The sequence below is a fragment of the Malurus melanocephalus genome, unplaced genomic scaffold (assembly GCF_030028575.1).
Source record: "Malurus melanocephalus ecotype Western Australia unplaced genomic scaffold, MMel_1.1 scaffold_1, whole genome shotgun sequence".
Taxonomy (NCBI): Eukaryota; Metazoa; Chordata; class Aves; order Passeriformes; family Maluridae; genus Malurus; species Malurus melanocephalus.
This window is the reverse complement of record NW_026623233.1, coordinates 362618-389111: the sequence shown is the minus strand read 5'-3', so window position 1 is coordinate 389111 and position 26494 is coordinate 362618. Positions and strand designations below refer to the sequence as shown.

Below are 26494 nucleotides of genomic sequence, written 5' to 3'. Positions count from 1 at the left end.
CTGTCCTGCTCTCCTTTTATACATCAATGTTTAKCCACAGTGATCCGTGTTGTATTGGTGTGTTGCCTTTATTCAGAGCAACTTATTTAATTAAGAGATATCARTGGATTTGGCTGTTGTAATGGAATATTGTTCTGCTGCTGCGTAAACTGCAAAGGGGATTTATGAGAAACAAATGTCTAAGCAGAGCCAAAGACCTTTGATATCAAAGAAGGAGATGCTATTGTTTTGATCATATTCTAATTCAAGTGCAATGTTTTTATCACATACAGTGTCAGGTTCACACTTCAATTTTCTGTGCAGTTGAAGCCAAAGCYGTTAGGTCACTCATAAAGGATCTTATGTTTTGGCTGTTTTGGAAATCATGCAGTTTATATTTAGAGCATATAAAAACAKGTACATAAAATTTACTGTAAGTATATAGATTTATAATCTGCAAATCTCATTTACACAGTTACTAGAAATATTAATTCACAAAAGAGGAATACACAGTTTTATTAAACARATTTTTTTACCTTATTTTTTCCTCTATAGATTTCTACAGAAATATAGAATTGTTTGGGTTGGAAGGGACCTTAAAGATCATCTAGTTCCAACCCTTYTGCCACGGGAAGGGGGATCCACTACAGCAGATTACTCAGAGCTCCATCCAACCTGGCATTGAGAACACCCAGGCMTGGGGCATCCACAACTTCTCTGGGTAACCTGTTCTGGTGTCTCAAGACCCTCACAGAAAAGAATTTMTTTCTARYATCTAATCTAAATCTACTCTCTTTCAGTTTAAAGACATTATCTCTTGTCGTGGCGCTACATGTTCTTGTAAAATGCCTGTCTCCAGCAGGACTCTAGGCAGGCTGGAATGCTGCTGTAAGAGCTCCCCAGAACCTTCTTTTCTCCAGGATGAACAACCCCAACTCTCTCAGTCTGTCCTCATAGAAGAGGTGTTCCATCCCTCTGAGGATTTTTGTGGCCSTTCTTTGGACCAGTTCCAACAAATCAGTGTCTTTCCTGTGCTGAGGGTGCCAGAGCTGGATGCAATGTTCCAGGTGGGGTGTCAGGACAGTGGAGTAAAGGAGGACAGTCCTCTCCCTGCTGGTCACGCTGCTTTTCAAGCAGCCCAGGACAGGGTTGGTGTTCTGGGCTGGGTCATGTCCAGGTCTTTCTCCTCAGGGCTGTTTTTGATCCATTCCCTGCCCAGCCCGTTCTGGTGCTTGGCATTGCCCCACATGAAGGGCCTTGCACGTGGCCTCATTAGACTTTATGAGGTCCACACAGGCCCATCTCTCCAGGCCCTCAGGGASCCTCTGGATGACATCCCTTCCCTCCAGTGTGTYRGYCACACCACAGAGCTGAGTGCCATGACAACACATGCCGAGAGTGCACTCAGTGCCACTGTCCATGTCACTGACAAAGATGTGAAGCAGCACCAGTCCCAATATGACAGGAGCTGTGCACATTGAGCTGCAGCTCTGGCAGGATTGATGAAAGAGCTTCCTGACCTTCAGAGCCCCTTATCAGCCTGCTCAGGGCTCTGTCATCTTTCCCAAATCTCCTCAGGCTGCTCCTGGCTGCATCACTGGAGCCCAGAGGAGCCAGCAGCAGCAGGTGAGAGTGGGCTGTACCAGGGTAAGCAGCTCACCCATCCTGGGAGCACTCAGGTGCCTCCCTCCACACCTCACAGAACAGCCACCCTCTGCTGTCACCTCTCCTCAGCTGCACAGATTGTTACACAGGAGCAGATGGKGCTGCTTTGCTCAGCTCCAGCAACAATCCTGATCTGACAGGACTTTCCTCTTCGCTCTCCAGMGCAGTGAAGTGTTTCKGTGARGGCACCTYAGCCTTCAGGGGAAGCCTCTTYCTCCTGCAGGTCCTTGGCTGTTCAAGGTTCCATTCTTCTGCATTACTGCTCCCCTCCCTCTGTGTGTGCTGGAGGGGTTCTTGCTGTTTGGCCATGGACTCTGGATCTGTATAAACCTCTGATTAAGGCATCAGAAAATGTTTGTTTGGCAGTTCAGCTTCCAGATATGCATTTTAGTCTGTCAAAGAAATGAGTGGTTTTTAGTCTGCAAAGAAGTCCCCAAATGATGCAGACAGGCTGGTCCAGGGTTTGGCAGAGCTCTAAGAGGAAGGGTGCACAATRCCTGGCATAAACAGTGACCTGCCAATGTCATGTAAACAGTCCATGTTTAAAACTCTAAATTTACTGAAATATAAAAGCTCTGACACTGGAAACTGTGTGAGATCTAAGCAGTACAATACATGAGAGAGAAGTGTAATTCACCATTCAGTTACTTGGTTAAGAGCAGGGCTAAATAAGAGCAGCTTAGTGGTTTATTTGAACTGTGCCAGACCAGCAATCCTCAATTGCCAGGGCACAAAGATATAATGATTACTCCTGATGTCTCAACATATTAGTGCTTCATGAGAACCAATAAAAGAAGAGAGCATTTAAAAGAGGACTTAGGTGGAATATGAGCCCACAAACACCTCTCACTCTCCCATCCCAGAAGTCTGTGATCCACCGGCTTTGTAACACCTGGCAGTACACTACTGTTTTACTTTAAAGCTCCTCAGATTCTCTCAGTTTTGCTCTCTAGTGTGCACAGAACTGCCCCAGTCTGCTTCACCAAGCACCCACCTCTCTCCTAAACCAAATTCAGACTCTCTGATGAAGCACTGCTCYATTTCCATCTTCCTATATGGACCAGGTATCTCAGAGCCTGCCTTATAATCCACAGGAAAAAGATTCGTCTCGGAGTGGATCTGTAATCACTTAACATGCCACAGTGCCACCCCCAAACAAATGGTGTCTCTGGGAGGCTGCCTTCCTCTAAACACATAGAAGATTTTTGGTCCAGTTTTTCCTCAGCTTAAAGAAGTCTCTCTTTGATCCGAAGGACTATAAATGATTCTGAGAGGTCTATTTTGCAGCAAAGAATTCAAACTTGAGTAAGCCAGGGAAAAAATGCAAAGGGAACATGACTTTTCAACCTTTCAATGTAGCTGCTTGTCTGCAAAAGGAGAGCCTTTACTCTGGACCACTTTGATGAGCTGCACACAAGTGCCTGCTGTAGCCAGAACACCTTAGGGGCAGCTGATGGGGCTGTAACAGAAAATGTTGTAAGGACAGAGTCTGAGAGACAGCACTTCTCTCACATCTCCTGATAATTGCCCTGACCATTAGGATAGAAGTAATTTTAGCARTGACCATAAYTGCACTTTAGGATGAATCCCACCTCCTCTGRATAAGAGACAGTGAGAAATATCCCCCTCCATTTTCCAAGAAACCTTGTGGTCTAAGAGATGCAAGTTAGCATCCCTTCAATCTGAGAMAGGCATAGAACCTCTTAGAAAGGATCTTTTCTGCATGAAATCTCTCAGTGTTTTGTTATTGGCCACAAAGCTGTATGTTTTAGAAGGAAAGACTGAAATTCTTGACTGATTTTTCTGTGCGAGGTTATAGATGTTGATATGGTGCAGAGTGGTCTGAGCAGTGGATCCTGAAGGGGGTTCCCCAACCCTGCTGAGAAGCAGTTTCAGGAGGCACACAAAGAGCCTATTGCAGATTATTTTCTCTCTGTGAGTGCTGAAGCATCGTCTTCTGCCCATGGACCACGTGAGACCCTTGTGGTTCCTCCACAAAGGCCTGGGAATTCTGCACCAAAGCATCAGCCACTGCAGCTCCTTCTGCCTGCCATGGGGCTGAGGTTCCTTGGGCTGTCTGGGAAGCACAGTAACAGGATGATGCTCTTCTCCAAAAGCCAAAAACCTCTAGCTGTGTGTTTCTGTGCCTCCAAASCCCAGGGCTGCAGAGAAGCAACTGGGTACATCTGTGGCTAGCTGAATTGGGGGCTCTCTCCCTCAAGGAATGGTAGCCAACACTCAGTTGATACACACTGCATGAAAAAACTCATTCCTCCTCCATCCCATGAAAACAGCTACAGGTTATCTCCCTTGCTTTTTGACTTGGGGAAATACATCTGAGAAAAGGCTAAATGCTTTCCTTTAACTGACATAATTAGTCAGGGAAAACCTAGGATTAAAATTTACTGGATCAATACTCATTATGTTGGTGTATAATGTGTAAATACTAATGCCTCTAATGAGTACATTCCCGATGTGTGTTGTTTTTATATCTGTCTCAGGCTATGAAACTATTGCATCAGAATTGCTATTTCTTCTTGCATTCTTTACTATGTCTGATAAAGAATTAGTCCTAAATAATAAATAAAACAACAGAACAGCTTGCTCAGAACKCTGCTATAAACTCTCACACTGCAATTTAAATCAGTTGTTGAAGAGATKCAAATTACATGCATGGTGCCAAAGCAGGAGCATATGTAAAAACTCCTCTTTTTTTCCAGTTATGAATCTGTTGCCTGTGCATAAACACATGTGCATACTCTCCCTCATGTTAAACTAAAAACAAAGATGTTAACTTCACATAAGAGTTTCAGACTGCAGCGATTTTCTTTCCAGACAGTGATATCCCATCAAATGCATCAGTCTGAGGTGTTAAAAGCCCTTGGCCAGTCTGCTTATAGGAAAGATCTGAAAATAAGCATCTGGGAGAATTTTGTATCTCTTTGGCTCTGTACTCCTGAAAATTATTTTGCACTCTGGTTTCATAGCCCTGAGAGTTTTAGTTTTGTCACACTTCTGAGGTGTGTTTTGTGCCAGGTACAGCACACATAGTCTGTTAAAACCAGATTTTAACTCTTTGTTTTTTGAATAAAATATAAATTTGAYTTATGAAAGTTAAAAATAATTAGGGATAGCTTTAATTCAGGTCAATAAGTCCCTCAGTGTGGTCATAGTCTCATTTGGAAGACTTTGTAGAAGACTTCTGTTCAGCATGCTTGTTAGTGGTAGAAGCCAGAAAAAGATCATATGCCCTGGCCTGCAACATGGTTTGTGTCAGCAGAGCTCTGAGCCTATGTGAAAGCCATGTGAGGCTTCTCACAGCAATTCAGTGAACATCCTGCATCCAAGAGCAGGTTTGGTGTTGATAAAAAAGTAAGGCAGTCATTTTATGAGATGCTTGTTTCTTAGGCTGGCAAAGAGTTCTCATTCCCYTTCTATTCTTGCAGTCATTTTACATTTAGAAGAAGTGATGACGGAAAGAAATGCTTGTGAAAGACACCCAAGAAGTGCATTAAGGGTGTCTTGCAGTAAAAACAAAGATTTTTTKGGGGGTATTTAGGATGGGGGAGAATATTTAGGATAGGAGGTTCCCAAGAAAAAAGGGGATATGTGAAGGAGAGGAATAGGAGGCTGAGTTAAATAAGCAATAGATCAACTGATGGGAGCATTGAAGATGAGAGTCAGTACAGAGAAATTAATTGCAAAATAATATTCTGCACAGATTGAAAGGAAATTAGTTGAATTGTAAGGAGTAAAAAAGTGGGAGAGCTTTAAAAAATAAAAGGAAAATTTTATTTTGTTAGTGCAAGATGCGGTGGGTGTTTGGGTCAATGTYTCTGACCTGTTGCTGATTGACATCTATACCAGCTTCTGACCATTTCTGATATCATTTGTCCCTATCASTGAGCCATCCTATTTTCTAAATCCCATTGTTCAGCTGTGTCCCATGTATCATTTGGGGTATAATTCCATATCAGCCATAAATCAATGTCTGTTTTCTAATATTAGTTACCAAGCTGCTTTTATAATTCAAGTCCTGCATATGCCTCCAGACAATAAAACAAGGAACATTATGGAGAAAAAGCTGGCAGAATTGTGAAATAAAGTGAATGTCTGAGGCTCAGAGAAACAAGAAAGGAGTTTAAATCAATTCTGYGTCCTCTCTGTGGCCACAGAGGTGGGCATTGCCTAAGCCCTGTAGTTGAGACTGTAGCTATTGACGTTTATAGCTGAGCTTCCACTAATTTCTGCAACACAAGACCAGAATCGCAGAAAAGGAACAAAGTCCGACATATTTAGAGAGAAATGAACAAAGTAATGTTTCKTTTTAAAGAATATTTTGAAATGAGTATGCCAAGAAAAAGAAATCTGTTCATTCTGACTGAAAATAGAAACCTATGCTGGTAACAACATTTTAATATTATTATTAATACTTTTTTTTTGTTATGTAGATCTTCTCTCCTGCCTTCTGTTCTCAGTGAACATATTTATATCTTGTGATTCCATCCAGTCTCTTAGATGAGTTGGYTACCCAGGCTTTGTAAACCATTGTTAATAATAAGATTACCCAGAAGAAGTTTGTCTAACCCTACAGTGGAGTGCAGATTTCACGACTGTAAATGTAATACCATCTTTTATTTAACCACATCAGGAGTGTTGCAGGGCTCTGCACACWTTATGCAGTTCAGATGCCAATCAGCAGTGAAGAGCTCTGTCTTCATTAATGCAGAGCAACTGAGCAGTTTCTCAGGATCAGGTGTGAGAAGCATCTCTGCTACCTGCACCCAGAGAGGCTGAGAGCCCCTTCAGTGAGCACAGCTTTGTGACAACAAAAAGAATAGGGATATTTTCATGTCAGAAGAAAAGCAAACATTTCCATTTGCCTAAATAGTATCCATGGCTCTATTGCATTGGAAGAAGGAAAACTTTAAAAGGAGATGCCTTGCAGAAATGTGCTTGTCATGACTTGGAAATTTGAAAGATTAGTGGAAAGSTCAGAGAAGGAAAAACAATTTGATGGACATATGAAAGATTAAAGAATTGATTTGAATATTCTCAAAGTTGACATAAATTCTAAATAACTTTGCAGCATAAGCTTGTAGTTCCAATGGGAATTTTCCAGATGTAACAGTTCTGATTTACTTTTTTTTAGATTTATTTCCACAGTTTCATTTACACATGGAAGACTTTAGCTCTGGGACTGGCTGCAGCCAGTCAGAAGTGTTGCTGAGGCTTGTGTAGAAATATGAGTTGGCTTTCAAGTGATTTGCTCGGAGATGCACTGCACAACCCTTTGCTGGTACAGGGCTCAGCACAAGCTGCAATATCTGAAGTTGATGGTCTCCAGTGAATTCCAGCCTGCCATGACTACATTGGCACCATCCCTCAAACTATCGACACGAAAGCCAGCCCCAGCACACTTACACACTCTGTTGTGGCTGCTGTGGTTATATGTTCTTTGTAGACTAGCTCAGGTTAGGTGGGTAAATCAAGAGCATGTCAACTCTTTAAAGTGCTTTTTTTTTTTTCTGAACTCCTGGTTTGTGAAGCGAAATAAAATAGTGCCCGAAATTTGTTCTTGTTCAATGTCTGTTACATAACCCATGTGGGTATATCCCACTGTAACCCAGAGCTGACAGTAAYGTATGTTTCTGTTATCAGCCTCAGCAGAAAGAGTCAGGGAAGAATGAACACATCATATGGACTATCCTGTAATGCCAAATGCAGAGCTGAAGAGGCTTTGTAGAGCGAGACTTACCTTCCTCTTCCAGAACTGGGTCTATGGACAAAAACATTCGCTGGCTGTGAAGCATGCCAATCCAACAATTTTCACAAGAGCTTTAAGGCACAAAAAAGTGCATCKTAGCAGGGATTCTCCTTCCTTGAAACGTTGATAGGATTTTACCAGCATGACTCCTGTTACATTCAGCAATAGTCCCASAGCTGAAAGCTCACACACCACTTCAGGAACTGACTATTCACTGTTTGAGCTCAAACTGTGTCAATGTATATATAGAGAGAGATGGCTTAGCAGTACTTACTCCAGAGAATTTTCTTTCTGCGATTCTTCCTGTAATCACCAGGACCTGGCAATCACTGGAGTATTYGTCTTGGGAGGCCTCAGTGGTATTTTGCTGAAGAGCTTTCAGTTTTGGAATATCACACGCCTTTTTTTACATCTAGGTCATCTCAAAGGGCTGCATTCTTGCTCAGATGTATTCTTAAGCGAGTGAAGGGAAGCAGCTTAAATCTTGATGTAAGAATAGAGTTCTCTTTTGTTATTTTGTTCATATATATGTCCAAGTGTGCCTGCATGTGCACTTCTGGAAACAGACAGCTGGAACTGGGAAAAATYGTACTACTTGTTGTCTGTGATCCTGTCCTGGTGATTCCATCCAACATTGCCTCTGTATCTATACCCACATATAGCTGTGGGTAGGGTGTGTTGTGTCTCCACCAAGATGAAAGATAAAATTTTTTAAGTGGTKTTTCTCACATGTATTTCTCAGCCATTTAGTAATTCTTTGGCTGAGTGATATCGATGGGWATAAGAGTCCCGAAGAGATTTCAGATACCTGAAGATCTCTTCAGGTTTTTCTCTGCTTTTGTAAGTGCTTTGGTGGCGTTATCCTTAGTGTGTTGATCATAAATGTATATTGATTCCACAGAATACCATTCTGAGTCCTGACTACAACAGTAAGCACCCAAAATCGTTGCCATATTCCTACCAGGAGAAATGGCATTCTCAGCAAGCTAAGTTATTATATATGACAGATGAACTTTCAGAGGATGTTGGTTTTGGCTTGATGAAGCAGAACAATAATTTTTTCTTTATTTGATTTTACCAGCAAATTGCATCAGTGCAAARTACCATACAATTACTGCATTTCTTGAGACCTCTGACCTTACTGATTTTTGGGCTTAGTTTTTGGTTTTGTTTTTTTTTTGTGGTTTTTTTGTTGTTGGGTTTTTTTTTAAATTTGGAGGTTTGTTTGTTTAATTTAGTAGATACAATTATAATGAATTAATAATAAGAGACATAAGCTTAATAATCCACATTGGATTTTTTTTTTTAATACTTCTAAGGAAGAAGAAATTATCTGCTTACCTAGGCAGTATGATTTTACCTAGGCAGTCAGGGTGATGAACTTGACAGAAATCCCATAGATAGACAACCTCATAGACGAAAGGCATCACTACCCAACCAAAAAATGTGACCTTCATTTGTAAGCCTATGTTGTCTTGGTGCCATTAATTTTGCCTCCTGTGACTGAGCTGTTAAGACTCTAATGAGATAATGATGTTTAAACAGAGGAAAAAACTGGGTTTGCCCAAATGCAAAATGACAGAGAAAGAGAGAAATATTRCCTGGGTGCTTGCAATAACGACTACCTGTGGTCTGCCTCCTGTTTTCTTGCTAGAACCTTAAGCAAACCCGTTAAAAGGTGTGGATTTTCTCATCAGGGCTTGGACTACACATTACACAGGTCCTTGAAAACGAGTGTGCAGCTGCACTGCTTCTGCAGTAGCTGCAGGATCCCTGTGTCTCAGAGGAACTTTTTCAGTGCATCAAAGCTTTCTTTGTCTCCCTGGCCCCCCACTCATGGTCACTGGCCACAGGACCGCCTGAACTGCCTTTGATAGCACTTCTCCAGTCTTTATCCTGTGTACCACGCTCTGAGCAGGGAAGAAGCTAGGATGATAAACAACTTGTTCCTGTTTAAAGACCATGGCCAGCTGAGGTGTCCCAGCAGCAGTTTATCCTTGTCTGACTTACAGGGATGTGCCTGCAGGGCCATGGAGAGCGCCTTGGCAAGCTCTTTAAGTGGTAATTCAGGCACCTGTAGTGCTGCAGCTGCAGAAGCAGAGGTCTCCATTGGGGTTAGCTCTGTTTCAAGTCTCATGAGGACTCTGATGGATATTGGAGSCTGCTCAGTTTTGTTGGAGATAAATGGTTTCTAACACCCCAGCTGTCTACMGAACTCACATTTCAAAAACCGTCTCCAACAAGTTCCTCTATCCTCCCCTGCTGTCCTAGGATATGTTACTGGTGCCCAGGTCAGCATGTGGGGCTTTGTCCTGCCATCATCCACATTTTCACCACCCCGCTTGTTCAAGCTCTGACATGAAATCCCTGTCCCAAAGACAAAGGGATTCAGTCCCTGGTGGGATCACTGCCTCCCCACTTAGCCCCTTGGTCCTATTCCTGGATTCCTGCTCAATCTCCACACTCAGGTGGGACTGATTTTAGTCTTTTAAAAGTCTTTTCAGTCGTGATTATTCTGCTCTCCRTGGTAAGGAGAGAAGGAAGGTTTGGCTCATCTTTGTCGTTTGTATATGGAACAAAATAAACCATTTCAGATGGTGGGAAAAAAACTCCTCCTGTTGGCACAAGGGTCAAAGTGAGAAACTAGATCAGAAAATACTGTGTATAGAAAAAAAGATTCCTCACAGATCTGTAAATATCTTGCCAATATTTTCACTGTCATTCCATAACGTGGTTCTGCCTCGTTATCTTTTATTTTTGCTTCCACAYGTCTCTGCTTTGCCCACAGTTCTCTATGTGTACTCTATTTTAGTTTGCCTTACAAAATCCCTTAATAAATACACATATCAAAGAAAATTGGCAAGTGCACAGRCATAATTTTAAATCTCTTGTATGATTATAATATTCCCTTCCCATTTAGGACAATTTAGCTATATGGTTTGAATTAATGTGAAGAGAAGGCTGCCAGGTGTAGCCTGGGAGACTTATACCAAAAAAGACAAGAGTTGGGATGAACTTGGGGATACAGACATGATTATTTTCAGTTAGGATTATCTCCAGGGAAAGAGTACAAGTAAATCTTCTCAAGAACGTATCAAATGAAGCAAGATTTGTGACTGCGTGTCATCGGTATTCTCCAGTACTGGAGAATATTTAGCACAGGCTGGAGTTATGAACTGGACAGGGCTCAAATGCACTTCTTTCAGCACTCATCACTCCCTATAGGGACTCTCCTGCACATTGGGATGGATTCAGCCCCTCTGGCAGCTGATAAGGAAAGGATTCATTCTCCACCCAGAAGGCAGTAAAATCACAAACTCCTTGGGTACAGTTTTGAGGCAATATGCCACAGCCAATTCAGGGCACTACTCTGTGTATTCAGGTTGCTTGTGGGTAAGGCGAGAAGATGAGTGCCAGCGATTTTCTGTAAGTGCTAAGTGCCCCGAAGTCACAGGAGGTGTGTGACACATTATAATGTCAGGGTTTTCAAGAAGGCAGTGTATCAGAGTCCTGTTGACTGGCAGCAGCAGCAGCAGCAGCCCCTCTGGGGAAGCAGGGCAAAGGGAGCTGCAGGGAACAGAAGCAATATSTGAGCTGTTTATCAGAATACCAGACATGTACTTTCTGGTTGATTTGAGCATTAGCTGCCTGGTTTGGGCTTGGTTTGTTGGGTTTTCGCCTGAGTCCTTTCGAGAAATATTTTCCTTATGACTCAAAGAACACTTTGATTATCTTGGATGTGCCTGAAAGGAATATGGAATGTTACGTTGTTGCATTGGAGGTGACAAAAGGAAAACTAGGGRGAGGTAAAAGGATTTAGTTATAAAATACACCATGCTTAATTTTTTACAGGCAATATCAATTTTTTTTTTTTTAGATTTTATGCAGTCAAGTAAAATTAATTATTTCCTTTGCCTTTGAAGATTTTTAGATAATGTCCTCAAACCTTGGCTATACTTCACAGAAGTTTGCTACTTTCATTTTTAATGAACTATTAGATTAGATAAACCTTATAGGAAGGAGTGTGTTTTAGTTTACCATTACCCCTTGTCCCATTGCAGAATGCCYCACWRAAAATRTTGTCCCCATCTTTCTTACARTCCTGCTTTAAGTATTGAAAGACCACAATGAGGTRTCCCTGGGACYTTCTCTTCTCCTGGCTGAACAAACCTAACACACCTTTCCAGTTTCCTGAGCAGGATGTTGTGGGTGACTGTCAAASGCCCTACAAGTCCAGAGAAATGACATCTGTAGCCCTCCTCTTGCCTACTGATAAAATCACTCTACCAGAGAAGGCTTCTAGGTTGGTCAGGCAAGGTGTGTCCTTGTCAAAAGCCATGCCGGCTGTCCCAAACCCTGTCCTCCTTGTGCCTTAGCACAGCTTCCAGGAGGATCTGTTCTGTGATCTTCACAGGCACAGCAGTCAGGCTGACATGTCAGTAGTTCCCAGAGTCCCCTTTTCTCCCGTTTTTAAAAATGGATGCAAGTAACCAAGAACTTCACCTGTTTGCCATGGTTTTAAATATCACGGAGAGTGATTTGGCAACTACAGCAGTCAATTCCCTCAAGACTCTGGGATGCATCTAATCAGGTCCATAGACTTACTTATATTCAAGTTCCTCACCTGAGGAACTTGAACAAAACTGATCAATTTTTTTTCTGAGTTTACTGAGTTCTTATACTGCTCCACACCTACCAACAGAAGGCACATAAAAGGCATTATGATTAAGTAGGGAAATGGAGGGAGTTATTTGCTTTKTTGCAAGATACAGTGCTCTGGCATGTACCTGCTCATGTACATCTGGACTGCAGTCTGTGATGGGGCAGCACATTTCCTAACACACATAAGCCATGTTTTCTTAACACAGTTGAGCATGTTTGCTAAGTTCTGCTGGCACTGAGGAGTTGGAACGGTGATGGTCACCTATGATGGCTTTTGCAAGACAAAACCTTGTTATTAAAGAAACTTCAGCAAAGAGCACGTGTGGGAAAATGCCAAGGCACTCAGTGYCTTCTCCACAGCCTTTACTGTCAAGAATGGTCTTCAGGAATCCCATGCCCCTGAGACCTGCAAAAAATCAATAAAAACTTAGTGCAGAAGAATTAGGCTACAGATCACTTAGGCAAACTGGACACAGAAAAGTCCATGGGACTACATAGGAAACACCCACAAGTGCTTAGCATTGCTGTGGAAGCTGGGGGGTTGTATTCTTATGTATCTTTAAAAGGTCGTGGCAACTGAAAAAGATTCCTAATCACATGATAAAAAAGAACTCCTATCTCTCAGAAGGACAAGGAGGAAAACATGGGAGCTACAGGCTGGCCAGCCTTGCCTCAAAGCCTGGATCAAATCCTCCTGAAGCCTTTTCCAGACAGGAAGGGCAGGAAGATGACTGGTGATAGCCAGTGTGGATATCTGAAGGGGAGGTCATTCCTTGCCATGCAAATTGTTTTCTATCATGACTTGAAAGRATTCATAAATAAAGGGAGAACAGTGTATATCTCAACTTTAGCAAGCCTTTTGTCACTGTCTGTCACAACATGGAACAGAACAGCTAAATGGGCATGGAAAACTTATGGAATTGCCATGCTCAAAGGGTTGTGACCAGCAGCACAAAGTCCAGCTGGTGACAAGTCACTACTGGTACACTGCATGCAATCACCGGGCCAGTATTGTTTAACATCTTCATCACTTACCTGGATGATGGGACATGGTGCAAACTCAACTGATTTGCAGGAGATATAGGACTAGGAGGAGTGGTTGGTGCCTTAGAGAGTTKCTTGGTAATCAGAGGGACCTGGAGAGGCTGCAGAAATGGCCAAAAGAACCTCACAGTGTTCAGCAAAGGGAAMGCAGTCCTGCACCTTGGAAGGAGCAATCTGGGGGATGACCAGCTGGAATGCAGCTTTGCAGAAAAGGCCATGGGGGTCCTGATGGACACCAAGTTAACATGAGCCAGCAACGTGCCCCCAGAGGAAAGGCAGCCAAAGGCTCTCTGKCTGCACTGAGAGGCACAAGGACCAGCAGGCTGAGGTTCCTTTGCTCTGCTGAGAACACACCTGAGAGGCTGAGTGCAACTCTTGGCTCCCCAGTATGACAGAGACATGGACCTGTTGCTATGGATCCAGCAAARTGTTATGAAGGCAGTCAAGAGACTGGAGGATCTACCACAGGAGAAGAGGATGAGATTGCTGAGGCTGCTCAACCTGGAGAAAAGAAGATTTTGGGTGATCTCAACTGTGTGCATGAATAATAGATGGGATGCAAATAAGGAATGGGAGCCAGAGTCTTCTAAGTGGTGCCTAAGTTACAGGACAAGAGGCAGTGGACACAAACTGAAACACTTGAAATTTCACTTAAGAGAAATATTTTGCTGTGACGGTGACTGCACACTGGCACAGGTTGCCTAGAGGATAGCTCTGTGTCCATCTGTGGATATATTCAAAATCTGATGTGTACAGTCCTGATCAACCTGCTCTAGCTGATCCTGCTTTGGGACAGGATGGACTCAGGGGACTGGGTGATCTCCAGAGGTTCCTTCCAGCTTCAAAGATGCAGTGATTTAGTAAGTCTGTATGTAGAGATATATGTTGTTCTAGGTGCCCAGCCAGTAGAAATGCCACCAATTYGAAGCAACAAAAATGATAATGTGGAAGGAAAACAACAGACTGTTTGGCTTGGTTTTGGCTTGGTATTGGAAGTGACAACACATTTGCAAGATAAAAAGAAAGTGTTTTAAAAACAATTCTTGTAAAAAACTGAGTTGARTGACATACTTCATTGGAATTTAACAGCCTCAAAACACATTACTGTTGTGGTTTTTACTCCCAAAACCAGGATGATTGCTTCCTTTAAGGTGGGTAGTCTAGCACTCAACTCTAGCACTGGATGACAATGGGTTTCACAGGGCTAATTACTTTACTTTTCCACTTTTCAAAAAAGAAAGTTTCCATCTTTTGTAAATAAATTTCAGACCTAAATATTAAATACATGTGGATATTTCTATTCTCTGCACTGACATTATCTTTTTCATTTATAAGGAAYATGATGTGATTAAAAATAATAATGGTGAAAGAAGAAAGTGCTTGATACTCAATGCTTGAACCAACCTTTGTGTCACTGAAATTCAGGCCTTTAGTATTAATCCTTTTTGATTCTGTTGAGAACCCATTTATTTCATCACGCCTAAAAAATCTAGKAAGCTAATAGGCAACTAATTAAATATTAAGTCCACATTCATTCTGCCACACGTCAGTGACTGCTGAATAACAGCAAAGGAGGTGGGAGGGAAGAGAATACAAATAGCTGTTTAATGAATGCTATCTGTTCAAGCCAGAACAGATATTGCTAAAATATTTGCTTATGGCAAGCCAGACACTTTTAGATCAGGTGCACGAAGAGCTGCTGGTGGATTGGAGTCAATGTGAAAAGTGGCCCTTGCTGGGAATTTCCATGGCAAACCTTTGCCCACAGATGGAGTAAATGTGGAGAGATAAACTTTAAACATTAAGTCCTGGAGGAAGAGAGAAGGAAGAGAGGAGTGGTTGCCGTGCTAAACTTTGCTGGTACTGTGGATTAGAAAAAGCCCTCACTCAAGTCTCTTGTGAMTATCTAAATACAAGGATGTAATTCTGTGTGTTTATATAACAACTTYCAATGAAACTAGGTTAAATAAATTAGTGTTGATAATGTTTTTCTTTTGATCAAAATTTACATGATCTGTTTGGGAAAACTCACTTTCTACTTGTTTTCAGCCACATCTGTACCAGATTGTACGGAGGCTGAGGGATYTGTACTTTTGTTTCAATGTATATTGCAACATTTTTATTGCATTCCACAGGTCCTCCAGTAAACGTTACTTGCAATATTTTTATCAACAGTTTTGGATCAGTCACAGAAACCACAATGGTAAGTGCTATGATGCTATTGGCAAGAGAACAACAATACTTAATATCTGTCATGAACACAACCTGTCAATTTTTCTATTTATTGTTCAACTTGCAGGTCCTCCTGTAAATGTTACCTGCAACATATTTATCAACAGCTTTGGTTCAATAGCAGAAACTACAATGGTGAGTGGGACTGATCATTGAAGCCATCTTGTGAAGGAGTGGGATGTGATGTAGAATAGAGATGCTCAGGACTTGGGGACATTTACTAAGTTAGGAAGCTGCTAAAAACCTATCAGCTGAATAAAAGTAAAACAAAGAAACACAAAATAAATATAAAATAATTATATACATAGAAAATATTATATATACATAGAAAATATTATATATACATAGAAAATATTATATATATATATAAAGAGATATATAAATTATTAAGCTCACCTAACAAGTCTAAACACACTTACATAGGGACCACACCAGTCTGTAGTGACTGAGATGGCTCAAATACACGTGTTTGCAAACTTGATTTCTCAGATTTTATTAGTTCTGAAGAGACAGAACAATGGCTGGAGCTCAGCTGTGGGGCTCCCTGCCAAGTTCACCATATTTGAGTGTGTTTTGCACCACATGCTGAATTACCTGCTGCTGCAGAAAATGGTCTTGTTTAATTTAGAGAAATCTCCGTGAACTGCAGCYGCATCAGTAACAGAAATAAATGTAAAACTTGAGTCAAATGACTGGAACAGGGGTATAAGACTTAGGTTTTTGGAGGTTAAATTGGTATTAGGAAATGATGGGATTCCACCTGACTGAAATATATATTTTGATTGAATASAAAGAACACAGTMAAAAAAAAAAWARTTAGATTTYATTTTAAAATTGCCAAAATTTAGGATAACTGAACCAAAAAATAGAAAATTAAAATTGTCATACAACGTTTTTTAATTTTTAGTCTAGAAGTTTATCAGTTTATTATATTTTCAATATTTGATAATAAAAAAAAAATTTCTGATCCCATTTAAAAAGATGCTGAGGTTTTAACTCTTTTTCAAAAATTCCTTTTTCCAAAGATTCCTGTAAAGCATCCTGATCTTTCTGGATTTGCTAAAGCCATAGGCAATAAAGGTGCTTGGCTTCCTGCAGGACTGAGATCTTGGTAATTAAAAATGAACTTGCTATCCACTTGAAACAAACAAAACTCCTAGTTTTTTATAAAATTGAATAGATTCTACCTTGCAAGCTTTGCRTTATGAAAGAAGAACAGATATCTAGCCTGACAGATTTTTTGTTTAATATTCATTCAGACTCAATTAATTCATACCATCATTTTAGAAAGTCGTGCCTAAGGAATGTAGGAACACAAATCTTCTGCTCCTAAATAACTTTATTTTATAAAACCTGCCCTGTTATTTAATATTTTCTAGAGATAAAAGGCTAAGCCAGATTGCTTTCTAAAATAGTGTGGCACAGACTGCTATAAATGACAAACTATAGCATACAGAGATATAAAACAAATAGATAAGTTAATGGTTTAGACTGTGTATCTGTAATATTTTAAAAACACTATAAAATTTAAATGAATTTTAAAATGACAGGGGAAAAAAACATAGCAGGGCRGAACATAATTACCAACAGACTTCGTTTTCATTATTTTTTGAAAACTTTGTTTCCCTGCGTGTAAATGATTCTAAGACAGCTGTGAATGTAGCCTTTTCACCCAGCCATGTCTGTTGATCCTAGTGTGCAGAGACACCAGCACAGATTTAAGTAGCAAAATCCTGCACGTCACTAGCTTTACAAGATGGCATTCAATGAAAATATTTGCACGACCTAATGCTGATTGCATTAATTAGACTCCTTCATTGCTTTGATTAAATCCCCTCATTGCATTTTACCTTCTATCAAATATGTTAATGTGCACCTTTCCAATGTTCATTAACACATTTTGCTGAAAACTGCCARACATTCAAGGAGATGAAAACAAAGACTATTGGCTTTCTTATTTTGCTTTGTTCATATTATCTGCTGGAAGTGTGAAAAAAATTTCTCTAAGATKCTGTTCAATGGTTTGATATTGATTTTCTTAATTCTGTCACTTCTTAAATGACTACTGTGATGAGTTTTAGGAGTCTGCTCTGAGAGGCAGACATCAATTGCTGTTCCAACTACTTTGCCTTTCTGAAATAGATATAATCATGTGGTAAAATTGTTGGCATCCCTTGTGATAAATAACAAGTTTGTTTGACTCCTAGGAATCATTTTTTTCCCTATAAAATGCTCTTGATGGTTTTGACATAAAACTAAACGATTCATTGAAAAGCCTGGAWTGCAAATTCAATAGAGACACTCCTGTCTCAGAGGAGAGGAATGCTTAGTGAAACCGTGTAGATGCACTGAAGGGACATTATCAGAATATAACTTGGGCCATCCACAGCAGTTCATTGGAAACTTGGGAGATGAAAACTTGCTCAGAGAAGCTTTCATAGGAGAAATTAACATGGAAAAGAGGATCACAGTCCCAGACCTACTAAATTCAGTAAGCCAGGTTCTCAGGAATGTTAGCAAGGATAGTTTCTGTTCTCTGATTAAGACACACAGTACAGGATAAAATTCCTCCCTATGTGAAAGGCCAGCACAACCCCRATGTCCAACACATTCTTCTAAAAGCTAAAACCTTCCATTAAGAAATAAAACAGGATTTTATGCTGATTCTGATGGATGAAATCCATCGACTCTTCAAGAGTTTTATTCCCAAAGATCTAGAGAAGCAAAATTCATATGTATCTTTCTGCTTATAAAGCACATATGGGACAGTATTCCAATAGATTATTTTTCCTGCAAAAGAAATGTTTTTCTTCCTTATTACAATGATATATATWATACCAAAATGAAAATAATAATAAAAAAGGCCAGAGTCAAGATCATATAGTTGAAAGTTTTCTTCATTTATTTATTTGTCTTAAATTGAAGCTTTAACTTGCAAAGAAGGAGAAAAAGATGTTCCTGAATAAGTTCACTGAATAAAGCAGTTGTGCCAGTAAACTCTGGATCTATTTTTGGAAGTTTTCACACATGCAGTATTCAGCAGAAAATTCACTGTACAGCATGACTGCAGTTGAGTATCATAGACGAGTAATCTACATCAGCCTGGGCAGCATCCCAAAGAATTCAGATGTTCAGTGCTCCCAATGACCAGGATTTCTTARCTATCAGCTGTAGGAGAAGTTCAGAGTGGTTTGTACATTGACAAGCTAATTGTTAATTASAGAAATGACTAACTGTGAGGACATTATTTTTGTCATTATGCTTTATAATCAATGACTGACACAATGCAGCCAATTCTCTGTCAGGGCAAAGGCCTCAAACTCCAGTTGTGTTTTGAGTACTTATATTAGCAGAAAGAAGTTACCATTTCTTTATTTTAAAAGCTTTGATTTTTTTTTTTTTTATTTTTTTATTTTGGCTGACTGTATGATACCATCTCCCAGCTAGACAAAAGAAACAAAACCCATAATTACAAATAAGCTTATTTTTTTTTTTTTGGCTGACTGTATGATACCATCTCCCAGCTAGACAAAAGAAACAAAACCCATAATTACAAATAAGCTTATTAGATTCTGATTAGTTCACACATATATTTTTAACAACTTAAAAGGCTCCCACTGAAGCCATTGGGGACTTCTTGCTTATGTCCATAGATAGCCAAGTGCTTTTTCTCTTACATGGCCTTGGAATAAGGCATCAAACCACTCACTGCTTTCTASTTAGCATTCATATTTAGGATTCAGAGAGAGATAAGTCTTTTTGGCAAACCCCTCCTATTCATGGAAGGCCAGCTAAGCCTGCTGTTTGTTTTAGACTCCAAACACAATTCCTGGGCAATCACTGCTGTCAGACAGGGAGATGGGAGGAAAGCTGAGACCAAAGACAAGTGCTGATTCAGAAACAGAAAGTAGCACTGAACAGAGCAGGGGACTCCCCCTCACAGCAGTGCCTGAAACCACAGGGATCCAGGGCTCTGCTCTGAGCAGTGCATCTGGATTTAGATTTGCTGAAAGATGCTATCTATCTGCATTCCTATAATGCAAACTAAGTATATCTGTGGATCAAGTCCCTAAATCTTCAGATARAGCTGCTAAATCTAATCAGATTAATATTCTTTCAGTATGTTTGCATTACTCTAAGCTTATGGCTCGAGAACAGAGGAAAACTGTTTATCTGAGTTGCCTTGAGCTGTCACTGACACTGGTRTTGCATCTCCACATTGGATCTCCAGGTCCACACCCCTTGTTTGGAGCGGTGGTGCTGTCAGAAAGAATTTGCAGAGGAGGTGTTCTCATGGTTGTGTAGGAGTTCATTACTACAGCCCACCCACTTCTACCCTCAGGACCTTGCAAAATACACACTGTAGTCTGCCTCAAGTCCACGTTGTTCTACCATTCTCAAGAGAATTTTCCTTCAAAATATAGTTACAGTGTTAGCACAGGAAAAGTAAATTCAAAATTCTGCACATGATTAAGTCTGCCTGTGTAAACACATATCCCTCTCAAMTGCAAGCATAGGAGAAAAAAAATAATGCTGTTCTTGTGATATGCGTGTTATATTTAAATTTTTATTTCTCATTAAAATATCTATACATAGATCTGCAAAGCCTATCAGGCACAAAGATTTCAGTTCTGTTTTGCTTCTAACAACAAAGCATGMAGAGGGAAAGCATTTCTAATTGTATTGGTGTGATGGCTCTGATATATTTATGAAGGGAAATATTGAAAAATATARTGTAATCTTCTTGACACTATTTATGATTTTGGTATAATATATATTATCATATGCAAACTCTTCTATGAAGAAAGATATTTCAGACCATTTTTTATTGTCTAAATCACCAATCAAAGCATTTTTTAAAAAAATTATTTCTATACAATTTACTGATTTGACTTATTTATGATTTCTATGTTGTGGGGGAAAAGAATCCCTCCACTTTCCATTGACTTCATTATATAYCATATTACGATTAAGAATTAAAGGCAGTATCACAACTAGTTGTAGCAATTTTATTTTATCCACAGTTGCTCCTGTGTTCTTTTCTGCAGAATAGGAATAATTGCACTCTTGGATTTATAGCTAAAGCTGTCCCATATAAACTTTGAGACACATATATGTGTAAAGACACATCATAAACATGGAACACTCTCAGTTTCTAAGACCAAAAAAAAAGGAATAGTATGATTATGCATAGTGTATCCTCACAAGATGTGATGACATTTTACAAGTTCAGAACTGAAAGTAGCTATTTGATATTTAAATGTCTGAAACAARACCATTATAAAGAGTACAATGACTTGTGAAAAACAGCTACAGGCTTTTGTAAGTACCTTCAATAAATGTGCTATTCTTGAGACCACTCTCAGGTCTCTTTTGCTCTGATTAGTCAACATTCCTGTTTTGACTCACATCTATACCCAAGAGCAAAATGAAAATGAAAAACAAAGGAAGAAAAGTTATTCACCTACTGAGACTGTAAAACATCTGGCCATTGGGTTCAAAACCTGCATCAGTTTGGATGTCAGAAATATTCTGCCAGGGCAGCAGGACACCCCACTACCACCCTACTGAGCAAAGGGTGTGAAAGCTCAGATGGGCTTGTTCCCAGATTCTGCATATGGGGCAGCTGCTTTCTGCTGCTCTAATCAGAATGAGAATATTTATCTACATTTCAAGGGTGATAAGTTCTTTTCTCTGCAGTTCAGTTACCTGACTAAAACCCAGGTCAGCTCATACATTTTCCAAGTCAAAAGCACAGTGCTGCCATTTTAATGTACAGCTGCTACCATAAAAACAAATCCTAAATGTGAATGCTTTGTACTTTCAGCAGAATTATTTGATAAAGCATTCCCTCAGGTAATATAATCAATAGAAATATTATTAAATATTTTTCTTTTAGAGGAAGACTAGATRCATTTCTAAGAGAGGGCTAACAAACAATTTAAAAGTAGTAATTTCAGTGAGATCATGATCTTATTTGCTGATTTTGGAAATCTGGGATAAGGAGAGTAAACATTTGCTTCTTTCCATTCCCTGCAGAGCTTAGAACCTGAAAGCTCTTTTCGCACTCCCCTTTAATAACCAGTTCTTGACAGAGTGCTAATGTTGGTTCTAAATGAACCTCTAAGTAATTGCTGCCTTTCCCAGTTGTGACTAGCAGACCACCGAGCAGAAGAACACAATTAGGCCAATTTTAATGGGGTGCAGACAGGGAGGAGTAAATGAAGGAACATACACAGAAAAGCACACAGGAAAAGGAAACAAGCAGTAAATAAAAAGTGGTGATTTAACTTCTTCTATATAATTTTGGCTTCATTGTAATTAAAAACTATTCATGAGCACATTAKATATAAATGACTTACATATTGGAATAATTTTATTTAATTTGGTAATTTAATAGAATCTTTGATGAAATAATATATTTTTAGCCACAATGCTTTTTGAATTTCCAAATATCTCTTAGTTAATCCACAGCATTTGAGAGAGGGTTATATTTAACAGTKCAGATTGCAGTTAATATTTTTCTCATCACTGAAGGAATTTTGATTTGGAAAATGTACCAGTTGTGTTTGTTTGGTTCAACGCAGCATTTTGGCAACTTTATTTTCAAATGACAGCTCTGATGTTCAAAGGGTAAGACAAATGTTTTCTGTAATGCTGGTGCTGCAGTAAGTCTAAGAACATAAAGCAAACTAAAGTGGGCTTCTAGTTTTGGTGGCTTAGTAACCTTTTTACATGACATTTCTGTAGGACTACAGAGTGAACATTTTTTTGAGACAGCAGTGGAATGATTCACGTCTGGCTTACAGCGAATATCCTGATGATTCCCTGGATTTGGATCCCTCTATGTTGGATTCTATTTGGAAGCCAGATTTATTCTTTGCCAATGAGAAGGGAGCAAATTTCCATGATGTCACAACAGACAACAAGTTGCTGAGGATTTCTAAAACTGGAAAAGTGTTGTACAGTATCAGGTAACCAGTTAATTTTATTTTTTTCTCTTCATACCTTTCTTTTCCTCCCTGTTTTTCTGGATACAATGTACATGTTTAATTTTTTTGTTGTCCCATGTGTACAACTGAAATGAGACTTAGCCACAGCAGGGTAGAAGGAAAATTTGCCTATGCTTCTTTGCTAACATTTTACTTTTTGTAAAATAGTCTCTAAGTGGCACAGCGCTACTTGGTCTTGCAGTAAACTTGAGGCTGTCTGCAGCTTTAATGGTATGCCTCAGTAATTCAGTTAGCATTAGCTCAAGTCACTCCTCTTACAAAGAGGAAACCAYCTCTTCAGTACTATGTGGACTGCAATTTAAAAGTAAAGGGGAATATTAATTTAAATGACTGCTCAATGCTGTAAGTAAAAACATGCTTGAAATGCAATAAATGAATTTGACATACCAGTCACTGGCTAATTGGATGTATCTAGTCACTTAAAAAAAAAAACAACTGGAGCTGTGGAAAGCACTTGTTGTTAATACTAAGTGCATTGAAGTGTGTGTCATGTGACTGGATTTAGCTGAATTGATAAATACTGACAAATATGATTTGCTATGACCTGATGAAATGGCATGTTCACAGAAAAACAAAAYTGCATTCCACAGCCATAAACAGCAGCAAACAACCTGCAGCATGCATTTGACATTCAACTTACTGTGAGCCATCAATTGCTTAATGGAGGTAGCCAAAGATGCAAAACACTGTATTATTGCTTTTAGGATTGTTTAAAATGAAGTAATTACTGGGATTCTTTTTCTGCCTGGTGATGCTTCTTTGCTTCTGCCTTTCTTGCATTGTGGAAAGTAAACACGAGAGTATTTGTTTAACAGGTTCTTTAGTGAATTTGCTCATCTGTAAAGCWGATTAGTTTGAAGGCCATTTCTGCTGGGGCATTCTGGTTTTGACTCCATTTTCTTTAAGGAATTACTACTGATTCAGGCTGGGGATAGCTGTGTTCCTTAGAATGTTAAATAAATAAATACTAGCATGGAAATTCATCCACTTGCATAATTATTGTGGAAATTCCTTGATAAGAGCCCAGTAATAGTTGGGCAGATGAAGCAGGGTGAAAAGCAAATGCTTGCTGAGCAGGGTTCCAAATTGCTGTACCTGAACAGCTTGAGAAAAATAATAGGATACACGGATGGTACTAGCAGTAGCAGAGTGATAAATATGCTGTCACTTACAAATATTTCCTGTTTCACCCTGGGAAAGAAATGAATGCATCTGTTTGTTTGAATGACATCAGACACCACCTTATTGGAGGAAACAGTGCAGTTGGGTGCTGTTCTGWATGCAGATGGATAGTTTTCCTGTCATTTGTTCATGCAGCAAAAGTGATATTTTGAGCTGCCATATCACATTTGTAAAATTCCCACACCTAAATGCAAATTAATTTGAAGCAGAGTAAGCAGTATTCCAAGAGAGCACTAAGCAAAGCTCATCACTTCTCATTTGTATCCCGCAGCAGTGACAGCCTTACCCCACACCTCTAACATGGCATAGAATTTTTTCTATTTTTTCTAATCACTTCTTTACAGTGAAGAAAACTTACCAGAGTATGTAAACTTGAAATCAGGAACAATTAGATAAACTTRTCTTTGTTTTCTAGATAGTGGGCTAGATAATTCTGTTTGATGTCAGCTGCTTGTARTTGTGCTATGCAGAAAAAAAAAAGAATATTTTAGTGATTGGTTTCAGCGCATTGTGATTGTTCACTACCGCACCAATAGCATTTTGCCTGTCGTGGTGGTATTTAACATTTAGCATTTAATGTGTTCTAAGTGTTTAAAGCACTTCACAAATGCATCTGGGATGTAGCAGGTAGGCTGTTTTGTTGTATTTAAAAACTTAACAAAATCAAGATCAAATTATTCTTGCATAAGTACAAACTGTTCTTTGCATAAAGTGAGTTTAGAAGTGCTGCTGGTAACTAATGGGCAAGAAGCAAGGTGTGTATTACACGGTAGTGGTATCCCACTTCCCTATATACAGCACCAAAAACATGAAAATGCACCTTGCAGGAGGCTCTCAGAGACCAAACSTGCCCTTTCTGGACCAAATTTGGAAGTTCAGATGGAACAACAGCTCATGGTACATGTTTTATTAAAATGAGACTTTTGGTGTAGGATATGGGTGCTCAGGTAAATCATGAATGGGTGGGTGAGGGTGTGTGCCACGTATCACCTCACTGCCATTCTTGGCTAAAGGAATTATCTCACCCTGTGGTAAGCATGAGGCTCTTCATCCTTCTCCTGTATCTTTGTCAAAGAAACAAACCTAACACGATACAGAAGAGGCACAACGTAGATTTCCATCACAGTTTATCTTATAATAACCATGATGCTCGTGCTTGCAGATTCCTACAACTATATTGAATTCCCTGGGAGTTATCACAGAAAATAAAAAGTTGTTGATGGTTCATGTACCCATCTCTGAACCAGAAGTTTAGAAATCCAGCCCCGTTTTCAGATGTTTGCTGCATGCTCAGCTGATTATCTTGATATCTGTTTTGATCTCAGATGGCATGCTATATAGAGCTCAGGCTCTGTGACTGGGTAAATGCTCAAAGCCTTTGGGTGCTGCAGGGAAAACGAAAACCTTGTGGAGGGAACACAGAACTACTTAATACTGCAAATATATGCTATTGTCACTGGAGATGTAACAACAGCTCTCAGAGGCTCATGTATTTTGAGAAGTCTGCAATTACAGCGAAGTTATATTCAGCAAGCAACTTCACTTTAGTCAAGATCAGTGTCAGTTCCACTCATATTCCAYTCATAGCTCATAAATAGCTATAACTTTTATTTTAAAGCATTCTGTAGAGAGCCATCAGCAAGAGAGGTTTGTAACAGCAGTGTTCAATAAATTAGTTTGTGTTTATATTGTCTGCTGAAAAAACAATGAGTTCAAATTATAACCTACACAATGTCACCTAGATACTTGTGACTCATCTGCTCCCARCCCTTGACTGATCTCTGCATGGACTGGATTTTGGAGAGGGTTATGCATTTGGAAAGTGTAGCAGCATTGTGTGATGGTACCAAGCATCCTATTCCAGGCACTCACATTGTGTATGACATTTTGCACTGCACACCCACTGCACTGGCTTTATGTTCCAGGGACAAGGATCCTTCTCTGGCCCACTGAGGACACTTGGGACATCAGGAAAAGGCTAAATAAACTCACAGGAGTCTTTACATTCTCTCTGAGCCACCTGTTTGTGCTACCTGATTCCCACAAACTCTTTTCAGGCTGCCAGCCAGCTCAGAATATTAGCATCTGCCTAAAAGCTTATTTTAGCAAAGTGATAGAAAGTGGTTTTATTTAAGGTTTGTGGATTTTTTTCTGCATTAATTACCTCCTTCTCTTTTTAATATTTTCAGTGCATCTCAGCCATATGAGATTGATTCAGAAAGTGGTATAATTCAACTGTGATATTGATCCACAGCACTGAACCTAGAATATATTGGTCAGGAAGGTAAAATGGTTGTAACAATGGATTTTYTTTTACTTGCTGCTCCAGAAAACACTCTCAGCTGAGCTTTGCTCTGAATTGTAGTGCCAGTGCATTTAGCCAGAAATAGTTACAAAGCAGATTACTACATATTTTTTCAATATGAGAAGATTTTAGAATGTGTTGCATAATTTGACAAGAGACACTTGGAATTCTAGGGAAGAGATGTGTGCGAATTTACAAATTACACTTCTTMCCCTATTTTTGTTATTCCTGTTCAAACAGCAATTAATTACCCAGAAAGAATTTCCYCAAGTCTTTTAAAACATCTGTTTTTCTGTCTTTCTTTGTCTTCCCAGGGCCAGAATTGTTAGTTATGCAGACAATTAGTTCCTTGTGTTTTCAACTATTGACCTAGTTCTAATTGTAAATGTTACTATGGATGAGGGCAGTGTCTGCTGGAAAGCACTTCTGTGCTGTAGGGCACTGAGAAACAGGGACAGCTCAAGCTACAGGATTGCTCTGTTTGTGTGGCTGTTCTGGGAATGGTTGCCAGCCCTTCCACTGCACAAGTGGCTGACAGGGGGAGTTGGTACATCCCAAAATCCTCAGGGTACATCCCAAAGCCCTCACCTGCTCTTTCAAAGCAAGAGAAGGATCTGTGAGAAGAGTACATGTGTTTGCAATGCT

At 39.7% G+C, this 26494-nt stretch overlaps 1 protein-coding gene across 1 annotated transcript in view; it reads left to right on the top strand.

Moving 5' to 3' along the window:
- Window positions 1-26494, top strand: part of GLRA2 (glycine receptor alpha 2) — a 119310-nt gene that overhangs the window by 8918 nt on the left and 83898 nt on the right. Inside the window, exons 3-4 of the mRNA XM_057387754.1 lie at window positions 15253-15320; window positions 22100-22323. Coding sequence (XP_057243737.1) covers window positions 15253-15320; window positions 22100-22323 — 292 coding nt within the window. The remainder of the gene's footprint in view (window positions 1-15252; window positions 15321-22099; window positions 22324-26494) is intronic.